Source organism: Boleophthalmus pectinirostris, unplaced genomic scaffold (genome assembly GCF_026225935.1).
Source record: "Boleophthalmus pectinirostris isolate CB_2022bp ecotype Guang Dong unplaced genomic scaffold, ASM2622593v1 HiC_scaffold_12, whole genome shotgun sequence".
Lineage (NCBI taxonomy): Eukaryota > Metazoa > Chordata > Actinopteri > Gobiiformes > Gobiidae > Boleophthalmus > Boleophthalmus pectinirostris.
In genome coordinates, this window is record NW_026571018.1 from 7,509,794 (window position 1) to 7,533,928 (window position 24,135).

The following is a 24,135-nucleotide window of genomic DNA, read 5'->3' on the forward strand; positions in this document are numbered from 1 at the left end:
CATTTTAGTCCTGGTTTAGACCTGGTTTAGTCCTGGTTTAGTCCTGGTTTAGTCCTGGTTTAGACCTGGTTTAGTCCTGGTTTAGACCTGGTTTAAGTCCTTGTTTAGGCCAAAATATGAAAACAGGAAAATGCCACCATGTAATCATTTTATTTCAACAAAGTAACTGTAATCCTATTACCACTCATTGAAACAGTAACTGTAACCGAATACAGTTACTTATAATTTGTACTCTGATCATGTAACTCCAGTGCATGTAATCTGTTACTCCCCAACACTGTGTGCACATGTGTGTCTGGGTTGTTTGGTTATGTGGGGTCGGGCAGCTGTGGGGACTGGGTGGGTGGGTGATTGGAAGGAAATGAGGGATTGTTTTTAATCACTGTAAAGCACTTTGTGTTATGTTTTTGTATGAAAAGCGCTTTATAAATAAAGTTTGATTTGATTTGATGTATGTATATAACTGAAGTACTGTGATGTGGTATCCTCAAATGTACTACAGTAATATACAGTATAATACAGTAAAACAGAGGGAACTACACAGAACATTCTTTCTGTTCTGACTGTAATGATTCACACAAAGATTTTGTCAAGACATTTAAAAAAGAAAAAAAAATGCATTTCTACATATAAATATTTATAAATATATATACATATACCATGACTTATGGACCAGTAACTCGAGACTTGACTTGGACTTGCCTGTATTTGTCTTGGGACTTGACTTACTTGAGACTTACAAAACGGTGCTGGACCCTCTACCAGAAAAGTTACACAATAGACCTTTAAGTATCAAAATAGCATTCTTTTTATCATCTCTGCCTTTGTCCTAGAATCTAGAATAATACCTGTAATAATCTAGGCCCTAGATTATCCCAAAAAATACAGTGAAAAAACAAACAAACAAAAAAGACAAAACCACAGCAGTATTTCATTCTTCTCCTCCTTTTATTCATTCTGTTGCAGGCCTCTTTGAGCAATACTTTCATTTGAGTGCGCTTGGTCCGGGGCCACTGCCAGCGCGTCCCCACGAACCAACTAAACCTATACACATCAACAATATGCTGTACAACATGATCATATAAATAACCAGGAGTCATGTATGCAGTCAAAATAAGTCATTTACAAATATAAGTATACGCACATACAAGGCTACACAACAGGTGAGCTGGAGGAAGGCAAGACACAGGAAGTACACTTTTGGATTGTCATGGAAACGAGGGACATATTACGTGATACATCTTTAATAATTCTGATACTGTATCGTCTATGCTGGCGTTAAGATCCACGGTTAGGGACATTTACCACTTGGTCTAGTTATTTAAGGGTCTACTTTCTTAAAATACCCATGCGATATAACGGTCCTCTAATAGTACGGGATAGCATTCATATGACAGCCATGCATTTCATATACAGCGGAGTGGTTTGGTCAAGTGAGGAAGGAAAATAAGTAAGTAGAAGTAACAAAATGCAATGTTAAAATGGCCTTGGAGTGGAAAAATATGCATATACACCAAGAAAATGGAAGATCGAAAAAGGTTTGAAGTAACAGTAAGCAAATTAAGTAGCATATTTTTAATGGGAACAGATTGATTAAATATTTTCAGTGTGAATCAATGTTGAACTTTTTCACTACTAAACCGTATCTGGTGTTTTCGCAGCATTATCTACTGCTCTTTAATTATTTTTTTGGCAATTTTAGTGCAAACTACTGTCTGTACATTTGCAGCTTTGTGTTGAAAATATATATTAAAAAAATGTGTGATTTGCTATTTCAAGTGCTATGTGACATCACAGCTGGGTGTTTTTGATACAAACACCAGGCTGCAGGGGCGGAGTTTGACAGTGTGATTAGTCGTCTGTCCTTCTATTGTCTAGCTTGATTCATCCACGAAGTGAAACCGTATGACTCGCAGCATTAGGATTCGTTCGCTCGACGGTAGGTGGGTACTTTTTTATTTAACCAATCGCTGCCGTTTGGTTGTGAAGTATGTAATGTGCCAAATCCCGTAGGAAGAAGGGCAATAACGTCTTTCTGCTTGATAAAATTTACCAAACATTCTCTTTGTTCCGGTTTTAAGTCCTCGATCTCGGAAAGTGTTGTCGACACAGAATGTATTTCTTCGTTTACATCATTGACCGTATATATGAGTGGACTATCGCTTTAGCCGCTGTGTGCCAAATAGGAAGTTCGCCAGGAGGCTCTTCCGGCTCCTTCTGACTCTGGCTCCAATTGATTTACATTAGGATCTTGTCGCCCCTCTCTCTGTAACTGCAGCAGTGAGCCTCGTCATTTTGGTCTTTAAATGTTCGTATTAACCTGCGACACATGATCCTGATTTTTTTTTTTTTTTTCAGCTATTTTGTCCCTCAAAAAAATCCAATTCATAACATACAGCCTGGCTCCAGATTCGCTCCTGTAACCGAGCTCATCGTGAGCCTCATTTGAGCGGCGCTGAACGCTACGGGTGATGTCACACTCGCTTAGTCCACTTCTTTTATACAGTTTATGATCTACATCCATCTCGACCGCTTTGTTTATTGTTGTGCTGTTGCACAAAAGGGACCCAGACAGGCGCTTGAGTTTGACGTCATGGCTTCACAGCTCTTCGTTGATTGGTCGGTGCGTGGTCTACAAGATCCAGGGTTCTTGAAAACCATCTAATGTATTCCGATTCCTGACCGAGTCGCTGGAGAGAAATGAAATTGAGTGGAGACACCAGCCTGGCTACCTATTGTCTCCTGCACTGCTCTGTCATAATGTCCATCTTTTTTCAGTTGAGGCTCCTCGCTGAAATAAAGCCCTAACCTCCCACAGCCAGATTTCGAAAAAGCGATCCATGCATTTCTAACATCGTGCCTGGTCTATCACAATTCTTTGTATGTCGGGTTGGAGCTCGTCTGCTGACAAATACCAAGAGACGAGAACATATTAAACCTGTGCTGTGCAAACTGGCTCCCTGTCTTATATCGGGTGCAATTTAAAATGCTATTGTTTTCCAATGTTTGCACTCTATGGGTCCAGTCTATTTTCACGATTTACTGTAGCCCTGTACTCCGCCCAGAGCCATGAGATCAGCCGTCCACCTCCTGTTGGTCGTACCCAAAACTCGCCTCAAGACGAGAGGTGACAGAGCCTTTTTTTGTGTCAGCGCCTGGACTGTGGACCAGCCTTCCTCTTCCTGTCAGATCCTCTTAAGACTAGAATGAAAACTCACCTCTTCTCCTTGGCATTTAGTACGAGCGAGTCAGGTTATCTTGGTGTTTTTATTGTCGTTTTCACATGTTATCTGTATATATCTATATGTAACCCTTTCTTCTGTTTTTGTTGACTTGTAGGTGAAGCCCTTTGGTCACTTGAAGTTGTTTTAAACGTGCTATATAAATAAACTTGAACTGAATTGAACTGAATACGTGTTCGACCAATCACACTGTTCCTTATACACCCAGACTCCGCCCCTTCTTCTCTCGCTCTTTTCTTTTGTTTCGTTTTCCAGGTGCTGCCCGGTTTAGCAGCTCTGATTGAAATGTATTTATGGGTGGAGATGCAAAATTATCTCTTCAAAAATTGTTCATCGAATGAGCATATTTGATGTATTTAATATCTGGCGTGATCACATTCAAGGTCAAAATGAAATTGCATTGTTTTTATTTTTTACATTACATTATTGCGATGGCCTACCTCTAGACATATACACTAGAAGTCTATCAAGCTATTTTAATTATTCACTTGGTCGTTCGTGACCTGTGCAAAGCAAGCCTTAGAATTCAAATTTGGGTTTTTTCCCCCCTGTATTTGAGCAAAATGTGCACAGATAAATCGTATAAGCAGCTCTTGAGATCGAAATAAGTCCGCTCTGCATCAGATTAAAAAGCTATGTCTCATTGAAGTGCGTGTTTGCATGCTAGTTGTTGCTTTGCTCCTCTGCAAAACTTCACTCTGGCTCTTAGAAACTCATCACGGTGAATAATTAGGATGCTCGGAATACATAAGGTAAGTGAAGAATATTTTTGGACCACTACAAAATGTTTAAAATGAGCGATTTTGTCACATGTAAGACCGTAAAAGTCAGGTACAGCGCCTTTAAAAAACAAAAAAAAAGAGAAAAATGAAAAGTACTTATGCATTTCTAAATTTCAAATATTGACAATTTTAACTTTTTTGGTAAATTTGCCGTTACAAACCCCACGGTGTTTTACAGATAGTGTTGAAATGACATTACGAGTGATCAACATTTCACGTTTCACATCAATGACGTATCGTACACTGTGTTTGTGTTGCCAGGTTTGTGGGGTTGTGTCACTTTTGGAAGAACATAATTCAAATAAAATAATAATAAGTAAAAACGGTGAACAATCTCGGACATTGGTGCAGCTAAACGTCAAATGGCTGTCAAAAGGAAAGAGTTGGAAACATACCCGCTGTTCGCCAACTTTTAAATAATCACGTACAGCCATTTAGATTCTATACAAGTTGGTTTGATATTACATGGAGGTATAACTTATATTGTATGTTAGAGAGACATCTGAATGGAATGAAGAAAAGGTGAACCATGTAGAAAAACAAAAGGTATCTTAAAAGAGACGTATTATGCATTTTTCTCTTTAAAAGGCCCTTATTACTCCATTTCTGATCCGTGTTATAATGTTGTTTGCTCATCAAAAACAGACCTGGATTTGTGTTTATTTCATTCACACGTTTAATATAAAAGACTTATAGTCCAAAAAATACAGTACATTTAGTTTAGTAGAAATTGGAATTATAAGTCAGACTTATTTTCATGGTTTAGGTGTTTCCTGCGACTTATACTCCGGTGCGACTTGTATATGAAAATGTTCACACTGACGCCATTAGAGGGCGCTCTAGTTTTGAGTGTGAGTATCTGCTGCTCCTGTTCCTCCTGTATTGCTGTCACTTCACTCTACTGCGCATGTCTCCTGCAGAAAGAGCCTCTGTCCTGTCTGTCGATCACTCCATTACATTTAAAATTTTCAGTGGTGCAGAAGTAAACAAACTTATAAAGACGACTGAACACAAATGTCACCAAAAAGAAAATCACATTTCGCAGATTACAAGCTGCAAGTCGTGAAATATGCAGCTGAAAAAGGTAATCGAGCAGCAGAAAGAAAGTTTGGAGTGAGTGAGAAATGTGTGACATCCAGGAGGGTGCGTCATGCAACTTTCCAGGAAGTCACTGGATGGATGGACAAAGCCTGGACTTCAGTGACACCGAAACATCCTGTCGGGATTCAGAAAGGCCGGAATAATTCTAACTGGAACTGATGCTGAGTCTGACGACAGCGACACAGAACAAGTGGTGCTCCATTTACCTCTGGAGGTCATGAAGTTGCTCAGAAGTGACACTGAGGATGAAGAATTCGATGGATTTAGTGATTTGGAGTGAGATGGAGAGTTTGGTAAACTTGTTCTGTTCTGTTGTTTTTGTTATAGTTTATCTGAAGAACTGTTCATATGTGACGTTAACAGTCTGTTGTTCAAGATGAAATGTTGCTTCTTGGTAAATTTCCCCCTAAAAAGTGCGACTTGTCTATGTTTTTTTCTTCTTCATTACACATTTTTTTGGCTGGTGTGACTTATACTCCGGAGCGACCTATAGTCCGAAAAATATGGTACTTGGAAACTACCGCTTTATGACATCACAACATGGAAAAGGGCAATTTGAAGTTTGATTGATTGATTTTTATCGTAAGATTGTGATTACCAATTTTTTATTAATCTAGTAGTGAAAAGCTATGGACTTTAAAAACAGAGGTGCACTTCCCCGGGTTCAATAATTTACATAATGACTCAAATTGCTGTTTTAAGTCAGTCAGCTGTCCAAATAATTTCCCTTGTGGATCAATAAAGTTTGTCTAAGTGCAAGTCTAAGTCTAATAAAAGTAAGTAAAAGGAGTCAAGGAAGCAAAAAACGACTTAACTCGGATGTTTTTGATGAGTAAAACCTGATAAAAACCTTCTGTCAAGTTAAACCTCTGCGTAATACGTCCCCTTTAACCACACATTAAAGATGTGAAAAACAAAAAACGCACAGAAATGTAAAGCACGGTTTTCAGAGACCCGCCCTGATTCACTGCATATGTCCTGTTAAAGAGTTAGCCCTGATGCTAAGTGTCTGTTTTTTATTAATTTTTTTACAAATACTGCTAGCCTGTTATAGTTAGCGTGGTTTCCAGTTTATAGGATTCCCCAAAAAAAGGGAAAAATGCGTTGTTTTTGCAGTGCTAAAATAGATTCTTATGGTTTGAATATTAACTTACGCAGCATGTTAATATCAGAAATAAAAACAGCGAGGAGAGATTTTTGCGGCGGATGTCCAGACGGTTGGAGGTCACTTGAGTTGTTGGTTGTTTGAAAAACCTGGTCTGGATCAGAGGAGGAGGCGGAGTTTTGGAGGATATTGCACATGTAGTTTTGTCCGCCTATGGGTCAGTGGGGGTACTGCGCTTTCTTCTGGGATTGGGAAGAGGAGGAGTCCCTGAAGCCCATGTTTTTGTGGAGGGTCACCAGGGAATCTCTGAGCTGGAGGAGACACAAAAGAGGAAAATCATGATACACTGAAGAGTTGAAGTGAAAGAAACTGTACCAGATTTCAATGTATTTCACTTAATAAGTCTGCAGTGCTTTGTCTTTATCTGAAGCTACGTTTATATGATGACGGTCTGAACAGAAGACGCAAAAGTGGAGCAGCATCTTCACTTTTTATTCCGCGTTTAGACGAGCGTTTTCGGGAGGAAATCTGTGTGCATACGGTGACGCAAAAGTGTGTGGAATTCGATTGGGTATGCATGCCAGGCAGCTGGTGGTGACGTATGTGACGTAAACGCGTACCTGACGTGAGCAGATCTGACCAGAGTTTTGCGTCTTGGGCAGTGTAGACGGAAACACTACAACGAAGAGTATTCAACTTTTCCACTCTGCAGGGTGGTTTCAGATTTTTGTGTTTTTAAGTTCCAAAAACGCAGTCACCGTCTAAACGAAAGACACTTCTGATAAAATATTTTGTTGTTTTTACCCGCAAGCATTCTCGTGTTTAATTTATTTATTGGATCATTTTGCAGTAGCCTAATTCATCAGCTGGTTTCACTTCGTAGAAACCGTCTGACCTTGCAGTGTTAGAATTTGTTTGCTCTACGGTAGGCGGGTACTTTTTATCATTTAACCAATCGCTGCTATTTGGTCGTGACGTATGTAATATGTAATGCACCACTAAAAGGGCTAACTGGTATATTAAGCTTTTCCCAAATCCTGTAGGAAGAAGGGCAAAAACGTCTTTCCCCTTGATAAAATTCACCGAACATTCTCTTTGTTCCGGCTTTAAATCCTCGATCTCGGGGACTGTTAACAACACAGAATGTATGGCTCTTCGCTGACTGGCTGGTGCTCGAACTTGCACTTCCGGGGTTTTTGTGTATTCTGATTCCTGACCTAGTCGCTGGAGAGAAATGAAACTGAGCGGAGGCACAAATTGGCATTTTGCAGCACTACAAAACAAAAACAAAACAGACAACAACTACATGGATCATGACAGAAAGAGTCCAAGTTAAAGCGAAAGTACCAAACCCTATTAAACAATAACAGAACTCCAAGAAAGAAAAGATAGCAGCGCATAAACAAGTTTGCATCTGTACATATAAGAGACAAAACATGAGTTAAAACAAACCAAATTTAATGCATAATTCATTCATTCTAGAGCTTTATATCTAAACACTAAACAATCATCTCTCAGGCTGTTCCATAAACTAACCCCTCTAACAGAAATACAATCACTTTTTTTCTTAGTTCTTATCTTCATTTTTATTTATTTTTTAAAGATGGCTGCTTTGATTTTTTTGTTATTTTCGTTTATGGTCATACAAACTAACAGTAACGTTAACAAAGGCATAAAAGTTTATTGTTTATGATTGTTGAAAATAAACCATAATGAGAATGAAAAACTGTAAGGACCTAATTCTAAAGCCTTTAATTGTCTGAGATGGAAGCGTGCGGTTAACATGCTAGTTGTTGTTAGTTTTACTCATGGAAGTGTAATAACATCTGAAAAATGAACCAAAGATGACGACGTATTGGTTTCATTAACTCAGGCAGGCTCACTGGCGCATGTGGCCACAAATGATTTTCTCCTCTGCATTACTTCCTCAATACCACGATGCCCACGGTGTGACGACAGAAACGGGCACCGTGTGATCAGTTCTGACCAATCAGAGTGACAGCGCAGTCTCAGAGCAGAGGCAGGCCAAATCTTACATAGCTAACTTTTAGACACGTTGAGAATTAAAAATAAATAAAGTTAATGTTGTGAAAAAACTAAATAATTTCTCCAAAATCTGATCTTTGTGAAAGCTCTCAACACCCTCAGCAGAACACAGCTCATTTTTCTTTTTGTCAATTCTTGTGGACGTGTTTAAAATGTGAACTTTGAACAGAATCCTATTAATTAAAAAAATAAAGAGCAAATCGTAATGCTTGTCAGAAAAATCTAAACTGTATATTCTTCACAAATGTTTCAGCTCTATTCCTGTGTTATGCTTGTATCTAATGTCCTGGAGTGGCCTTGTGCCTGTCACAGTTCATTTGACAATAAATGGAGAATAAAGCCACCGTTCTCTCACCACATCAGTCTTTCCATGTTTGTTTAAGCAGGAACCGGCTCAGACTTCCATAAAAGTCCAACTCTGGCTCCTTGTTTACAGCAGCGTGGGGCAGTGGGGATAGAGGAGGGCAGCGGGCCGTGCTGCTTTGAGTTTAGAGGAAACAGTCTCTAAATCAGATATTTAGGATTATCAAGTTTCTGTTTTAACTGTGTTTATATTACGACCTTCATTTATTAATGTCGGCTGCACTGACTCAGAGGATCCTGGTCACTGCTGTTCCCCATTCCACTGTGACTGAGCAACGTGTTTAAACTCCACAAGTTTAGTGTTTGATATTTTTAAAGAGCACGCCAATACAGACTCTAATATCAGAGTTTTTTACGCATCAAGATGAATTCTTGTGATATTTGAGTTCACAAATGCTTTGTGGATAGGGAAGATGTCTTTGTTTCTTTCTGGATTGAACTGAATTTAACTAAAGTTCGATTTTTTGGCTTGTTCTTCTGTTCGCTTCGACATATAGGTCGATAAATCCTGAATGCTTTCAGTGAGATGATTGTAATGGTCAGCACTGGAAAACCAGAAAGACAGGGCAAGAGGTCGGTGCTCAAAAGTAAATTTACTTACACAATTAAGGTAGAAAAATCGAACAAAGAAAAGATGCCCCGGTCTTAGCTAAAAATAACTGAAGAGACAAACAAAAATGAACAAGTGCAGCCTCAATCCATGTATCATTCGTTTATTCAAAATAAAACCAAAAATAACAAAACAAGAAAACAACTATTTTCTTCCATTATTTGTCTCCAAAACCAAAATGAAAAAAACAGATAATGATTTGTTTTTCAGTTTTCGATTTTGTGTTTAAATGAATAATGCAAAAAATAGATAATGGCCATTTTCTATTTCCGTGACTTAAACTGTAATGCCGGACTTTTACATGCAGACTGTTACATACAGACTGAACCAGGACTGAACCAGGACTAAATTAGTCTCAGTCCTGGTCTGGTCCCGGTCTCAGTCTCAAAACTAGGACTAAATCAGAAGTGAACCAGTGTGTGTCAGGACGGGCCCGGACGTGCGCCCGCATAGACTGTCGGGTGATCGGGAAAATGGGACCAGACCGGGACCAAGACCAGGACTCAGACAAGGACTGAGATCGGTTTAGTCCTGGTTCAGTGCTGGTTTAGTCTGTATGTTTCGCAAAAGTCCGGCATCGCAGTTTAATTCACGGAAACAGGAAACGCCTGTTATCCGTTTTTTCCATTATTCATTTAACACAAAAGCAAAAACTGAAAAAAAAAAAAAAAAAAAAAAAAAAAAAAAGAATCGTTATCAGTTTTGTTTTTTTTTCATTTTGGTTTTGGAGACAAATAATGAAGAAAATTGTTGTTTTTTCTATTTCTTATTTTTGGTTTTATTTTGAAAAACAAATAAACGAATGACACACAGATCAGCCTCACTCCAAGCTGACCTCTCTTGATTCTCCTAAGCCAAATTAGAATTTTATCTCCCACTCTCTCACCATCATGCATGTTTTTTCAATGTCTTTGTATAAATGTAAGAAAAATATGAGGTACAGAAAGTTCAAAAGTTACATAGAGCACCTTTCAATTTGACGTGTCCCGTGTCTCACCTGGTCCAGCAGTATCACAGAGGACTTGATGATCTCCTTCCACTTGTGCAGCTCGGTGTCGTGAAAACGCTGCTGAGAGTCCAAGAGCTGCACCCACTCCATCTGAGTCTGTGGGGCTTTACTGAAGAGACACAACAAGAAACACTTCAGTATACAACTCCATTTTAAAGAAGACATATCGTGCTTTTCCATGCAATAGTTATAATCTATGACACCCATGGATCATTATGTCATATTTCAACTAAAATGACTTAATAAAATCTACAAATTGTTGCCCAATGAGGTATTAGGAGCTTTAAGAGCTTTAATAAACCTAACATTTGGTTTTAAACTCTGTATCTGTGCTTTCTAAACTGGTAGTCTGCAGAATATTTTTTTATTAAGTCTCGTTTTAGATGACTATTGTGATTTAAAATGTAAACTTTATAACATAATGATCCATGGGTGTCGTGGATTATAACGATATCTTTGTTGTAGTAGAGTGCAAAAATATTGAAGTATTGAAATATTGTATTGTTTAATTTGATGATACAGTATCAATATCGTGGGCAGCTGTGTCGATATAACTATTTTTAGGTATATTTGACTTTATTTTGTGTAAGAGCTACAATTGTGTTGACATTTTCACTGTTTTGATAAGTAAAATGGGTGTTCTTCAGATTAACTTTGCACAAACTTGGTAGACTTTGTAGACTTTTAGCATCACAGCCATGATTTAGGCTTTGTTTTTCACTGAACCGTACTGAATCGATTTGAAATATATTGTATCAAATCATAGTGGATTGAAAATGCACTGTATCGAAAAGCATATCGTATGGTGGGCTATGTATGTTACTGATACCCAGCTCTACTTTGGTGTATGTCAGTCTTTATAAAGCAGAGTGGAGGAGTCTTAACATCATACATCAGGTCTACACATGAACTGCAGTGGAAAAAAGCTATACTGTACTGTCTGTGTTTAACTCTGAGCTCACCTAATGTTCCATTACATAGGTGTTTATAGACCTCCACAGGTTACCAAGGAGTTAGGAGAGTCAGAGTATTTACAAAAGAATATTTAATAGGCACACAAAACTAAGATTACCATATTTTTCGCACTATAAGTCGCACTTTTTTCATGGTGTGGGTGTTTCCTGTGACTTATACTCCGGTGTGACTTATAATATTAAAATTTTCGTACTGACAAACTCAAGAGGCTCTAAGCATCTGCTGCTCCTGTTACTCATGTACCACTGTCACTTCACTCTACTGCGCATGTCTCCTGCACAAAGAGCTGCTGTCCTGCTGCAAGTAGTGAAATATTCAGCCGAAAACAGGAATCAAGCAGCAGAAAGAAAGTTTGGAGTGAGCGAGAAACTTGTGAGGGACTGGAGGAAAGTGGGGATGGAGAACACAGCTCCACGGTAACCGGGAGGGTGCACCATGCAAATTTCCTAGAAGTCACTGGATGGATGGACAAAGCCTGGACTTCAGTGACAACCAAAACCATCCTGTCAAGATTCAGAAAGGCCAGAATAATTCTAACTGAAACTGATGCTGTCTGCGTAGCTGCAGAGGAAGCAGCGCTCCATTTACCTCTGGAGGTCGCAGAGTTGCTCAGAAGTGACACAGAGGATGAAGAATTGAATGGATTTAGTGATTTGGAGTGAGATGGAGAGTTTGGTTCTGTTCTGTTGTGTTGTTTATGCTATAGTTTATCTTAAGAACTGTTCATATGTGACGTTAACAGCCTGTTGTTCTCTGTTCTATATTCTGTTCAAAAAGTGCGGCTTATATTTTTTCTTCTTCATTCCGCATTTTTTGGCTGGTGGACTTATACTCCAGAGAGACTTACAGTCCAAAAATACAGTATCTTTTTTTTATATAGAGAAAAATACAATGTGCTTGACATGAATCTGGCTTTGGATACAAACGTCTAAAAAGTGAACTGTGTTTCTGATGGAGAGTCTGCAACTTGCTCGTCTTCATGGAGATGTGCTTTCTTGACCTAGAATGTTCCACCATATGACATTAAGCAATTGAACTCAAGAGCCACAGATATCACCAGGCCAAGATACAAGTCAGATCTGTGGAGATGTGTCCCCACAAGAATTCTTCAAGGCATTTTTGAGCAATAAAACACCTGTAGTGGAATACATGTTGGGCAGATATTTAATGCCATACTGTGGAACACTTTAGGTAAACAAGTAAAAGTACAGTTTTCTTTTAACTGTGTAAAGCGTTGCCATGGTTACCTCTCCTGCGGCCTCAGCCCGTGGGACGTTGTCAGACTTGAGGTGGTGTATTCCAGCATCCACAGTTTATAGAACAGCATCAAGTGAAGAAATATCAGCAAAATTAAGCTGCAATACAAGAAAACACATTTACTTCAATACAGGCCCGTAGAAATACAGCAGGTACTAAACAACACAGAATCAGGAGCCAGGTTTTAGCAAAGTACCTTATACAGATCCTATTGGATGCAGAAAAAATAAAGACAGGCAAAATTAGACTGAAAGAAATCATACAAATAATATAAAGTCTAATGCAAACAATTAAAATAATACTTAAAGCTGGGGTACCTGAATTTTGTGTTTTCCCACAAAGAGCACAGGGTAAAAGCAGAAGTTTTTGACAACATGAGCCCACTGTGCACTGTAACTAATAATACAGTAATTTCAAACAGAGCTACTAAACTGGGAAGTACATGGAGGACTAACTGTGTGTTTTAGACTACATTTACACTGAAAAGAATCCGCTTATCACCGTATCACCGTATCGGAAACAATCTGTGTCCACACAAGCCGTTTCTGTGTCCACAAGCCTTCCCTCTCCACACAGCTTTGAACATATTTGTTTACGTTTTACAGAAATTAAACTTAAAACCACATGGGTAAATTGCATAAACTAAGAGCTCAAAAAACAGCTCTTTCCTTGTGCGCTGATGCGGTTCAGCTTCTGTCGGACTAAAGGACACGACTCAGTGGAAGATGAGTGTCTTTCTGTGACAGAGGATGTGCTGATGGTGGTGAGTCTGTTCTGTGCTTCTGTTTTGTTGGAGATGGTTCATGCGAAACTTTTCAGAGATTATACGTCTGCAGGTCACACACACAGACCGTATATATGAATGGACATATATTCTAGCCTCTTAGCGTTTTGGTGGTGAATTACTTCGAGGCACATAGACCTACATCAGTGTATCAGCGTTTTCAGGTGTCCACACAGTGCCGGATCAGATCTGTACTCAGGTGAATGGGTGGGAGCTGGCAGCACTAGATCTGGAGCCATTTTCCATCGGATAAGTGTGGACGAACACTGCATCCTCAACGAAAACAACTGGAATACGTACTAGTGTGGACGGGGTCTTATTAACCATCCATCTTAGAAGTCCGAAGACGTTGCCTAGTGGCACACACTGACACACCCCTTTTTCTCGGCTGGCGGAACTCGGAATTTGGAAGAACTTGGAACACAGAAGAGCTAACAGGAGACCGAGCAAGGACTCTGAGACAGAATTCAAGATGGCTGAGTGCAGTGTCACTTTTAAGTATGAAGTGTTTTCATTGTGTTTGGACGCTTTGGTGGTTTAAATGACAATTTCAATCACTCATTATTGCAATACTTTACTGAGCCCGTATCACTGCCTATGGGTGTGGTGGCCTGTGTTGCGGTGATTGATATTATGAAGCTCTCCAGGCAGGTGTTGCAGATTTACAACAGCCAAATTCCAATTACTTACTCCACATCCATATTTTATGAGCTTTTTTTTACTCAAGAGCCTTTTTTCCCATCCATGCTGATAAATGTGGACGATGCAGACTGTGCAAGAATGGCCTGCCAGAAGTGGAAAATACTTTTTTTGTTTATAAAGGATAAAAAAGTCAGGATTGTATATTACTAACTATATGATAATTTTCCCCAAATATCAGATTTTTCCTGATACTAAAAATTAATTTGAGCCTGAGAGGGATAATAATATTGAAGAAAGACTTGTTTTAAACGGGTTCTAAACATCCCTAGGGTCGCTAACAGAAGATAAACGACAACAGTAACAGCTTTCCGGGTGACGTCCACATTTTTCTCCAAGTCGGAACGCACGAAACATAATAAAACGCTTGAAGTGTGGATGTGATCATATCCGAGATCCGAGTGGGTTTGCAGAAAATAATAAAACGCAGCATAAAAGGGACAGTGAGTAGGGGTGGAGTCTGGTGGTATACGGAACAGTGTGATTGATGGAACAGGTATCCACACTTCAAACTCCACTCCTGCAGCGAGGCGTTTGTAACAGAAAAACCTGGTTGTTTAGCCGTTTGTTCTGTTTATCTGCATATGACTGAAAGATTTTTAGGCCGCACTCTTCTCTCTAATTTAATGTCTCTCTCTCTTAATTTTATGATGATTATTTATGTTTTGATTTGTTTTTATTGTGACTTTACTGTATTTCTTATTCTGCAAAGCACTTTGAATTACTTTGTGTACGAATTGTGCTATACAAATAAACTTGCCTTGCCTAATCACAAAAGTTGGGCACAGCAAATTTCTCTGGTCTGACCAAGATTTTAAAACTTATATCGGGTTATTCATCTTGTTTTCAGATTTATTATCTACTTACTAGTTCTGAATTGTTTGTATAATCTTAAAAATTGTCACTTTTATTTCTACCATGACTAGTTAGAAATCTTAAATTTACGCAATAAATGTTTAAAAGAAGCTACAGTCCGTTTACCAGTTTTCCCCTGCAACACTTAACTTATTTTTAACTTCAGTGATACAGATTTGCTTGATACTCAAGAATGTTTATCTAAAAACTTAGTATCCATAAACTTATTTCCAGCCCATAAACACTTACCAGACACTGCGTAATTCTCGTCTAGAGGTCGTTTATTTTAAGATAACTTGTCAAGTAAAATTATCTTGCTGCATGGACAGATCATTTCACTATCTTTAAGGCATTTTCGGATAGATTTAAAGTGTTTATATCTTACATTTTGGCCAAGCAGTGTGTGTGATGTCATGTAGTACTTGAATTTTTTTGTCATTACAGGCAGTCTACACTATTTTTATTTATTTATTATTTATTTTAAACCAAAAAGCTGCATATTTACCTAGTTTGCCATAAAACACCATATACATAGTTTCATAGAGAACAAAAAATAATGTAGTGTTTAGTTTAGTGTTTAATCCATGTGACAGATTTAAATTCTTTCTCATTCTGTGGTGTGAAAATCAGATACCCCAGCTTTAAACTGAAACTAAAATTACACAAAAAGTCCAGGTGATTTTGCATTGTTCCTAAGACTAATTACAGTCTGACATAAACATACACTGTTTATGATCTGGGATTTTTAAAAGGTGCATTGTGTAACTTTTCTGGGGGAGGGTCCGTCAAATAATTTTCTCCACGGAGGTGCTTTATCTAAAATGTTTCACAGTATGGTATGAAACCTTTCTATCAGGTCAGATCTGTGGAGAGACAACCCGCTCAAAGTCAGAATTAATGTTTTTCAAGGTATTTTGAGCAATAAAACCACCTGTAATTTAATAAATGTAAGGTTGAGATGTTTAATGTCATACTGTGGGACATTCTAGGCAGAGCAATGACCCCCAACCAAAAAGTGAAAACCTTTAACCTTTTATAACTTTCAGATAAGAGAGTTAACCTTTAGCACTGAACCAGCACTTACACAAGGCTTATAAAAAGTAAGATTTTGGAGAAGCTGTAAAGTGCCAGGCCTCCTGTAGAGTCCGAGAGGTGTCTGGTCTGAGTGGAACCTGCAAAACAAACTCATATTAGACACAAAACCTGCATCTTCTGACTTCAACTACTGATTTGTATCAATATAACATAATCCTGAAAACACTGAGGTCACAACAATCTGAAAAGTGTCAATAAAGGGCCTATACAACGCTATTTTCTGATGTTATAATGTTGTTTCTTTGTCAAAAACAGACCTGAAGTTGTGTTTTGTTTCATTCACATGTTTAACACACAGTTACATATTTAGGCTGAGTTCTTCTCTCAAACAGAAAACACTCTGTTCCACCTTGTGATGTCATGGGGTGATACATGAAGTCAGAGGTGGGACCAAGTCATCGTTTTGCAAGTCTCAAGTAAGTCTCAAGTCTTTGACCTCAAGTCCGAGTCAAGTCCCAAGTCAAATACAGGCAAGTCCAAGTCAAGTCTCGAGTCAGTGGCCCATAAGTCCAAGTCAGGTCCAAGTCATCTGCTTTGAGCTTCAAGTCATTTCAAGTCTTTAAACCAAAGTACAAAATATAGCTTAGATTTTTGTTATTAAATGACCTTTAAGATAAATTGTACTTATAAACTCATGGTATATTTATATATGAGTATTTATAGATTTTATAAGAGTTGTAGAAATGCATATTTTTCCTTTTTAAATGTCTTGACCATATCGTGGAGTCAAATACAGGCAAGGCCAACTCAAATCTCGAGTCACTGGCTCATAAGTCCAAGTCAAGTCCAAGTCGCTGAGATTTTTGCAATTTATATGACTTTTAAGATAAACTGTACTTATAAACTCATAGTATATTTATATATGAGTATTTATCGAGTATGTAAAAGTTGTAGAAATTCATTTTTTTCCTTTTTAAATGTCTTGACAAGATCTTAATGTGAATCATTACCATCAGAATAGAAAGAATTCAGATTTAAAAGTGCTTCTCACATCTTCTAAAGCCACAGTCCTCAAGTCCAAGTCTTAGTCTGAAAAATATTGACTCCAGTCTGACTCAAGATCAAGTCATGATTTGTAAGTCCCCACCTCTGCAGGAAGTCCTCCAAAGTATTTTAAACTCCACACACCTTCAGTAGAATCATTCAGCCCTGAAATTGCCAATTTCTACTAAACAAAAGGTCAAATTTAGCCGTTAACTTGAAAACTACAGCTTGATGACATCACAAGGTGGAACAGAGCATTTTGAGCTTTGGAGATGTAGACAGACTAATAATAAAGGATTACTCAAACATGTGAATGAAACAAAACACAACTCCAGGTCTGTTTTTGTGGAGGAAACAGCATTATAACATACAGTAGATCAGAAAATAACATAATAATAATAATAACATAACACAGGACCTTTAAAGGTGCATTGTGTAACTTTTCAGTGGAGGGTCCATCAAATATTGTTCTCCAAGGAAATGTTATTGTTTTTCTATCTTCATGAAAACGTAATCGGACCAAATTACAGGTCAGATAAGTCAGAATGCCAGATTTTCTAGGTGTTTTAAGCTATAAAACCACCTGTAGTTGAATAAATGTAAGGTGGAGATGTTTAATGTCATACTGTGGAACATTCCAGGCAGAGCAAACAAGCAGGTGACGTACCCTCCACCAGAAAAAAGTACACAGTGCAGCTTTAAACTACAGTGATGTTAGGTGAGGTTCTCGTACCTGCCACGTGCTTTATGAGGTGCATATCTTCGTCCTCCTCCTCTGGCGTGGTCACTGCCCCCATGGCTCGGTCCACGCTGCCGGCGGGCCTCAGGTGGTGGGAGAAGGTGCGTCTCCGCCTGCGCCCGCTCCTCATGCCTTTGCCCGGGGACGAGGGCGAGTGGGCGTCCAGCAGGAGCAGCTCCAGTTTGTTCAGCTCCAGCTCTGCGCACAGCGGGGGGCAGGAGTCAGGGCATTGTTCTCGGACAACAAACGACCGGTTATGTAATGATTAAAGGGGACAAAATCTGCGTGATGTTGTACTTTTGGTATTCCATGTTTTGCACTTAAAGGTGCGCTGTGTGACTTTTCTGGTGGAGGGTCCGTCACCTGCTTGTCTTCATGGAGTTGTTATTGCTTTGACAGGTTCCATGGTTAAACACATCTATCTAATATTTATTCATTGCAGGTGTTTCTGTTGCTCAAAAATACAATAATTCTCTCTGTGAATAGTGTTGCCTCTGCACAGATCTGACCTGTAATGTAGCCTATAGTTGCCTCCCTTGAGAGAGATTAAAAGGTTTAAACCATGGAACATTTCAGACAAAGCAAAATCATCTCGATGAACACGAGCAGGCAACAAATTCTCCACGAGAAAAGTTGCACAATGCACCTTTAAAACTCTGTATGTCAGGGATAGATGGATTTTTTTCAGTCAATGCAACATATAATATTTGTCAGTATACATAGTTTCAAATCTATGGTAAGACCTGTAGAGAAGTTGTAGTAATATTCACAAATTTATTGTTTGTTGATGTTCTTTTAATCACTTGAAATGTGGTTTAGTCTTTCTAAACTATTATGCAAAATTTACTTTCTAAAATTCTTGGATCAATTATTTTCAAGGGGCCATTTTGCCAATCAACTCTTGTTTTCACCGCCACCAGCAAACACCCACTGCTCTGTACCAACATCGTTCTCCAGTTTTTTTTCTTAATTGGCAACTTCGTTTAGTCATTTTGGTACAAATCTAGCAAAATCTGCAGCCTTGGAGATGCTGACCACAGGACACTACAGTTTTCTACTGGGGAAGTCAGTGGCCTTGTTTCTATTTGTTTTTATTACATAGTTTTTCATCAATATTATGGTTTAAAATCCAAATTCCAAAGTCCAAATTATAACATAATGATATATGGGTGTCATAGATTATAACTATTTAGCAGAAACACACACAATAGGTCTTCTTAGAAAGATCCCAAATAAAAAAGTTATAAATTGCTTGATTATTCCCTGTATCAGCAGATGCAGCAATAACACCATCTGCTGGAGATTACACAGATGGAAAGAACATGGTACCCAAATAGTTTAAAAGTGCAGACTCATCTACAGCTGTGTTTTTGAGATTTAGCATTATTTATTTCTTAAAATAAGTCAGCTGACCCAAGTGTCTGAAGTACTCGTCCAGGCCGCTCCTGAAGCTTCTCTCGATGAAGGTCTTGACCAGGCCCCACGGCTGTTTCCTGTAGCGCAGCTCTGTGGACACCCTGAGGAACCACACAAGAGCACCGGGTCAGTACAGTTCAACAGGAGGTTCAACAGGTCTGAAATGTACAGCAGGAAACGTGCACATCACATGTTCCAGTCCTGTTGATTTACTGGTTTCCATGCTCCCACTATTAACATAAAAAATGCACTATGTATGTGTATGTGTCTATGGAGATATGCTACGGAGAGTGCCTTCTCTAGAATGTACCACAGTATTGCATTAAAGTTGATTATTATTTCATTATAGTTTTTTTTTTTTTTGGCAATAAAACAAAACCTTGAAATATATGCATACTGTAAGCGAGCCCACCTCTCCACAAATTGGACCAGTATATTGGCCCCTTTAACAGTATAGCACCTATAATATTCAGGTTTTTTTTCTCAACACCACAAATTTGGCGATCGATTAGAATAATTCCTGTAATTGCCATCAATATGTGACTTTGCTCAATCACAGGTAATAACTAGAAATGTATTTTCTATGACAAAAAGTTGTCACCTGCTCCAAATCATCGACTATCGGGCTTTAAGTGAGACACAGTGAGACTGAACATTACCAAAGAAGCAGATTACTTTACTTACGTCATAGATACATTAAAATATAAAACTACGCAATGGACATGAACTACACCAGGACAGATGTTCTGAGGTTATGTCCTAACATATACATTACACAGATGAAAATACCAAAAACATGGTACCCAAATAGTTTAAAGCCCCTGTAAGTGCATATTTAAGAACATTTAACGTGCAGACTAATCTACACATCACATGTTCTAATGTGGATTAAAATATACTCTCGGTTTTTATGGTGACAAACATGGAATTGTAGCACCAACTAGTGGATCAGTGGGTCTGACTGCTTTACCAACAATGTTTACACTAGGTTTATAGACTGTTTGTATTCAGATCAAAGGACAAACAAAGACCCATCATCATCATCGAGTCGTTTTAGCACAGACCTGAGGCGACACTTGTTCTTGGCCACTCGTGTGAGGACGTAGCGGTTCACGGTGTAGAAGTAATCGTGATACGGGACGTCGTGAGCGTTCACCTCGGTGTCGATCACGTAGCACTCGTTCTCCTGACTGCCTTTGTACAGAGTCTGGACAAACACAAGAGAAGTCAGTCACGTCCACACTTTACTTACAGTAAATTTAAAGAACACATATTTTACATTCTGACTAAAATGACATTGTAAACATGCTTTTGGTCACCTTGGAATAATTTCACATTTTCTAACCTAAAATGATGTTTTGACAACTAAGCCATGTGAGCCATGTGCACATAAGTCGCAGTTTTTTTTCATGGTTTGGGTGTTTCCTGCGACTTATACTCCGGTGCGACTTATATATTAAACACACTGACAGCCGCGAGAGGGCGCACTAGACTTGTGTGTCATCTACTGCTCCTATTATTACTCCTGTACCTCTGTCACTTCTACTGTACTGCACATGTCTCCTGCAGAAAAAGCCGCTGTCCTTGCTGCAAGTAGTGAAATATGCAGCTGAAAACAGTAATCGAGCAGCAGAAAGAAAGTTTGAAGTGAGCGAGAAACTTTGTGAGGGACTGGAGGAAAGTGGGGATGGAGAACAAAGCTTCACGGTAAACAGGAGGGTGCACCATACAACTTTCCTGGAAGTCACTGGATGGATCGACAAAGCCTGGACTGAAACCATCCTGTCGGGATTCAGAAAGGCCAGTATAATTCTAACTGGAACTGATGCTGAGTCTGACAACAGCTACACAGAAGAGGAAGCGGCGCTCGGTTTACCTCATGGATCTACGGTTTACCTCCAGAGATTGTACAGAAGTGACACAGAGGATGAAGAATTCAATGGATTTATTGATTTGAAGTGAAATGCAGAGTTTGGTAAACTTATGTTCTGTTGTTTATGTGAGAATTATCTGAATAACTGTTCATATGTTACGTTAACATATTAACACCTATTCAGCCTGCTGCTCTCCTTTCTGTTGTTGCTACTAGAACTTGACTTTCAAGATGAAATGTCGGTTCCTGGTCTCTGGTTTTAGAAAATACATTTCCCCAAAAAGTGTGACTTATATATGTTATATGTTTTGTTCTTCTTCATTACACATTTATTGGCTGGTGTAACTTATACTCCGGAGCAACTTCTAGTCCGAAAAATACGGAAATTTGGAGTTTGATTTGTGACACAACAAAACTGGCTAAGCACACATACAAAGCCTTTTGAGTGCTTAGAGAAGACAACTTTGGATTTATTGATTAACAGAACAAGCATGAAGAATGAAGAAAAATACAACTAGGGGTTTGTTTTTGATGTAGATGACAAACATAAATTTTGCACAATATGAGTTCTTTAAAAAAAAAAATCACAAAAGAGCCAGAGGATTTATCTGCTGACTGGCAAAGCCGGTGCCCACCTGTGTCTCAGTGACCGTGGCAGCCTTCGGGACCAGAGGGTTGTTGAGGACGATGCTGTACATGAGCTCTCTGGTCTGGTTTCCATCTGGATCTTTCCTCCACGGCCGGTGCACCACATCTGGAACAGAAAATCATTCACATAAGGAAGTCAAATCCACAACAGTTCTAGACTAAATGACTTGACTGAATTAAAACACAGTGTCTGTTGTGCAGTAAATAAATCATTGTGTTAATTTGTTTAGCACTGCATGAGTCTGTCCTTGTTCTACCATGTTGTGTTAATTACATTTTTGTTCTTATGTTATTGTGTCCAGAGGTGGTTAGTACTCAGTTATATTTACCCAAGTAAACTTTTAAAGAAACTGTAGTTCTCTAAGTAGTTTTTGGACTGCAGTGAAGTGTAACAGTGCTCTTACTTACTTTGGTCAATGTATGTCTACAAGTGACAAAAGCTTAATTTTTTTATAGTGATGTAACAATATCGTATCGTCAAAAGTCTCTCAATAATATCGTGTGCTGTCACAATATATCGAATCACAAGTTTCTTTGCTTAAATTTATTGTTTTGGTGCAGCATTAGTTAAAATAACAGAGGGAACTACATTGACCATGATCCTTTGCTGCGTTTTGGTGCAAACTAAATGAAACCATAGCAGTTCTAAGCATTTTTAAATCTTAGTTCTTTGAATTAAGTCTTGTCGAGGCATTTTAAGAGAAAAACGTAAAATAAATACTGTACAGGGAGATGTATATCGTGAAAATATTGTACCGTGAGATTTGGATATTGTTACATCCCTATTTTTTATGATAATTTTTCCAACATGACATGACTCAAACATTTGTGTAGAGAGTTTTTCTCATTTTTGTCTTTATCGTTTGAAAATAACATATTTTGTGCATTATTTAAGGTTTTGTCCTTCTGGTCACAATAACTTATATAACATATTATACATCAGATGTTCAGATGTTCAGACAGTTGCTTTTACAATACTTCCTGGAGATGTCAAATCATCTGGATAATTTCATGAAAACAGAAAGTTAAAACCATAGTTCAGAACCTTTTTCATAGAAATAGGAATGCTTTATTCATTTATCTATTTAATTTATTTATTTATTTATGTATAAGGGAAACCCCTTGAGATGTAGCAACTTGTTTGTGAAGGGTTCCTAAATACATGAACAAACCTAGCATTTACAGAAAAGAAAGAAAAAACAAATCAAAACAGAACAAAAGACAAACAACACACAGACAACGTTCATACTATACAATCCAGAATCCTAAAATATACAGACATCTGTCTGGTTTTATCATCCCCACACTTATATTTGTAAATTAGTGAAGAAAAAAAACAACTTTATGTACAACAGAAAGTATACAGAACAAAAATGTATTTTTTATCAAAAACAGGAGCAGGATGTTTGTAAATATCTGAAGACTGACGCCTTAAAATGGTAGAATGATGTAATTGATTGGATTGAGGAGGGTAAGTTGTTCCATTCATTTGGAGCTTTGAAGTTAAATGCTCTGCGGGCCAGTTTCTTTTTTTATAGTAGGAACATTAAAAAAATAGTTGTTCAGTGTGATGTCAATTATATGCTGATCTAAATGGAATCAAAAACTCTTTTAAGTAGGGTTCATGCCATACTGTTGGAAGATTACAGGCAAAGGAACAACTTTTCCGTAAAGGACGCAAGTTTTTCTACATTTGTTCAGTATAATAAAACCAACAAAAAGTGCTATTTTTAGATAATGTTGCATACTGTGACTTTAAGCAGTTATTTCCTGAAATATTTATTCTTTTCATTGACCACTACACTTTGTACTTCTACTCGAGTACCTGTAATATTATTCTGAAGTAACACTATTTTCTGATCTGTTATAATGTTATTTCTTTATCACAAACATAATGTATCTGGAGCTGAGTTGATTCTTTCACATGTTTAACACACAAACATGTATTTTAGGCTGAGATCTTCACTCTGGTTCACCTTATGATGTCATGTGGTAATGTGGGAAGTGCTCCACTGTGTTTTTATACTCCGAACACCTTCACTAGAATCTCTATTTTGTAAGTAAATTCTATCTAGTCTTTGCACCTTTGCTTGTAAAACTATTAGACTAAGATAAGTGTCAGACCAGTGGAAGTCACGATCAGAGCACAGATTCACCTGAGAACCTCCTGCGCTCCAGAAAGTCCCTCATGAAGTCGGACTCGGAGAAGAGGAGGTCGTACATCTTGTCCACTCCCAGTCGGTACACGCAGTTCATGTACTGGCGTCCGCTCAGGTCCTCATGGAACGGCTGCACCTCCCCTGCACACAGGAACACAGCAGTGACGGTGAGATATGAATGTTTAGACCAGCCCAAATAAACACAGCTCCTAATCTGTTTTTGGGACTGTGGGGCAACAATCTACTGGGATTAGGAAAGGGCCGATTTGGGATTTTTAGACATGATGTTTAGCTTCCAAAATCCACAGCGAGAGCCACAAATTTATCTCAAGTTAAAGTAAATCATGAAAAAACTCTTGTAAAAATAGCTGTTTTTATCTAGCCAGGCTGGCT

General features: G+C 38.4%; 1 protein-coding gene across 3 annotated transcripts in view; it reads right to left on the reverse strand.

Moving 5' to 3' along the window:
* Window positions 1-945: 945 nt before the first annotated feature.
* LOC110159483 (protein Aster-B-like) overlaps window positions 946-24,135 on the reverse strand; it is a 91,057-nt gene continuing 67,867 nt past the window's right edge. For all 3 annotated transcript variants that reach the window (XM_055148515.1, XM_055148514.1, XM_055148516.1), the window contains 9 exons: window positions 23,740-23,883; window positions 21,571-21,689; window positions 20,127-20,269; window positions 19,060-19,163; window positions 17,641-17,844; window positions 15,913-16,000; window positions 12,481-12,588; window positions 10,247-10,367; window positions 946-6,541 (listed from right to left, as the gene is read on the reverse strand). In XM_055148515.1, the coding sequence (XP_055004490.1) occupies window positions 6,449-6,541; window positions 10,247-10,367; window positions 12,481-12,588; window positions 15,913-16,000; window positions 17,641-17,844; window positions 19,060-19,163; window positions 20,127-20,269; window positions 21,571-21,689; window positions 23,740-23,883 (1,124 nt within the window). In that variant the 3' untranslated portion in view covers window positions 946-6,448. The remainder of the gene's footprint in view (window positions 6,542-10,246; window positions 10,368-12,480; window positions 12,589-15,912; window positions 16,001-17,640; window positions 17,845-19,059; window positions 19,164-20,126; window positions 20,270-21,570; window positions 21,690-23,739; window positions 23,884-24,135) is intronic.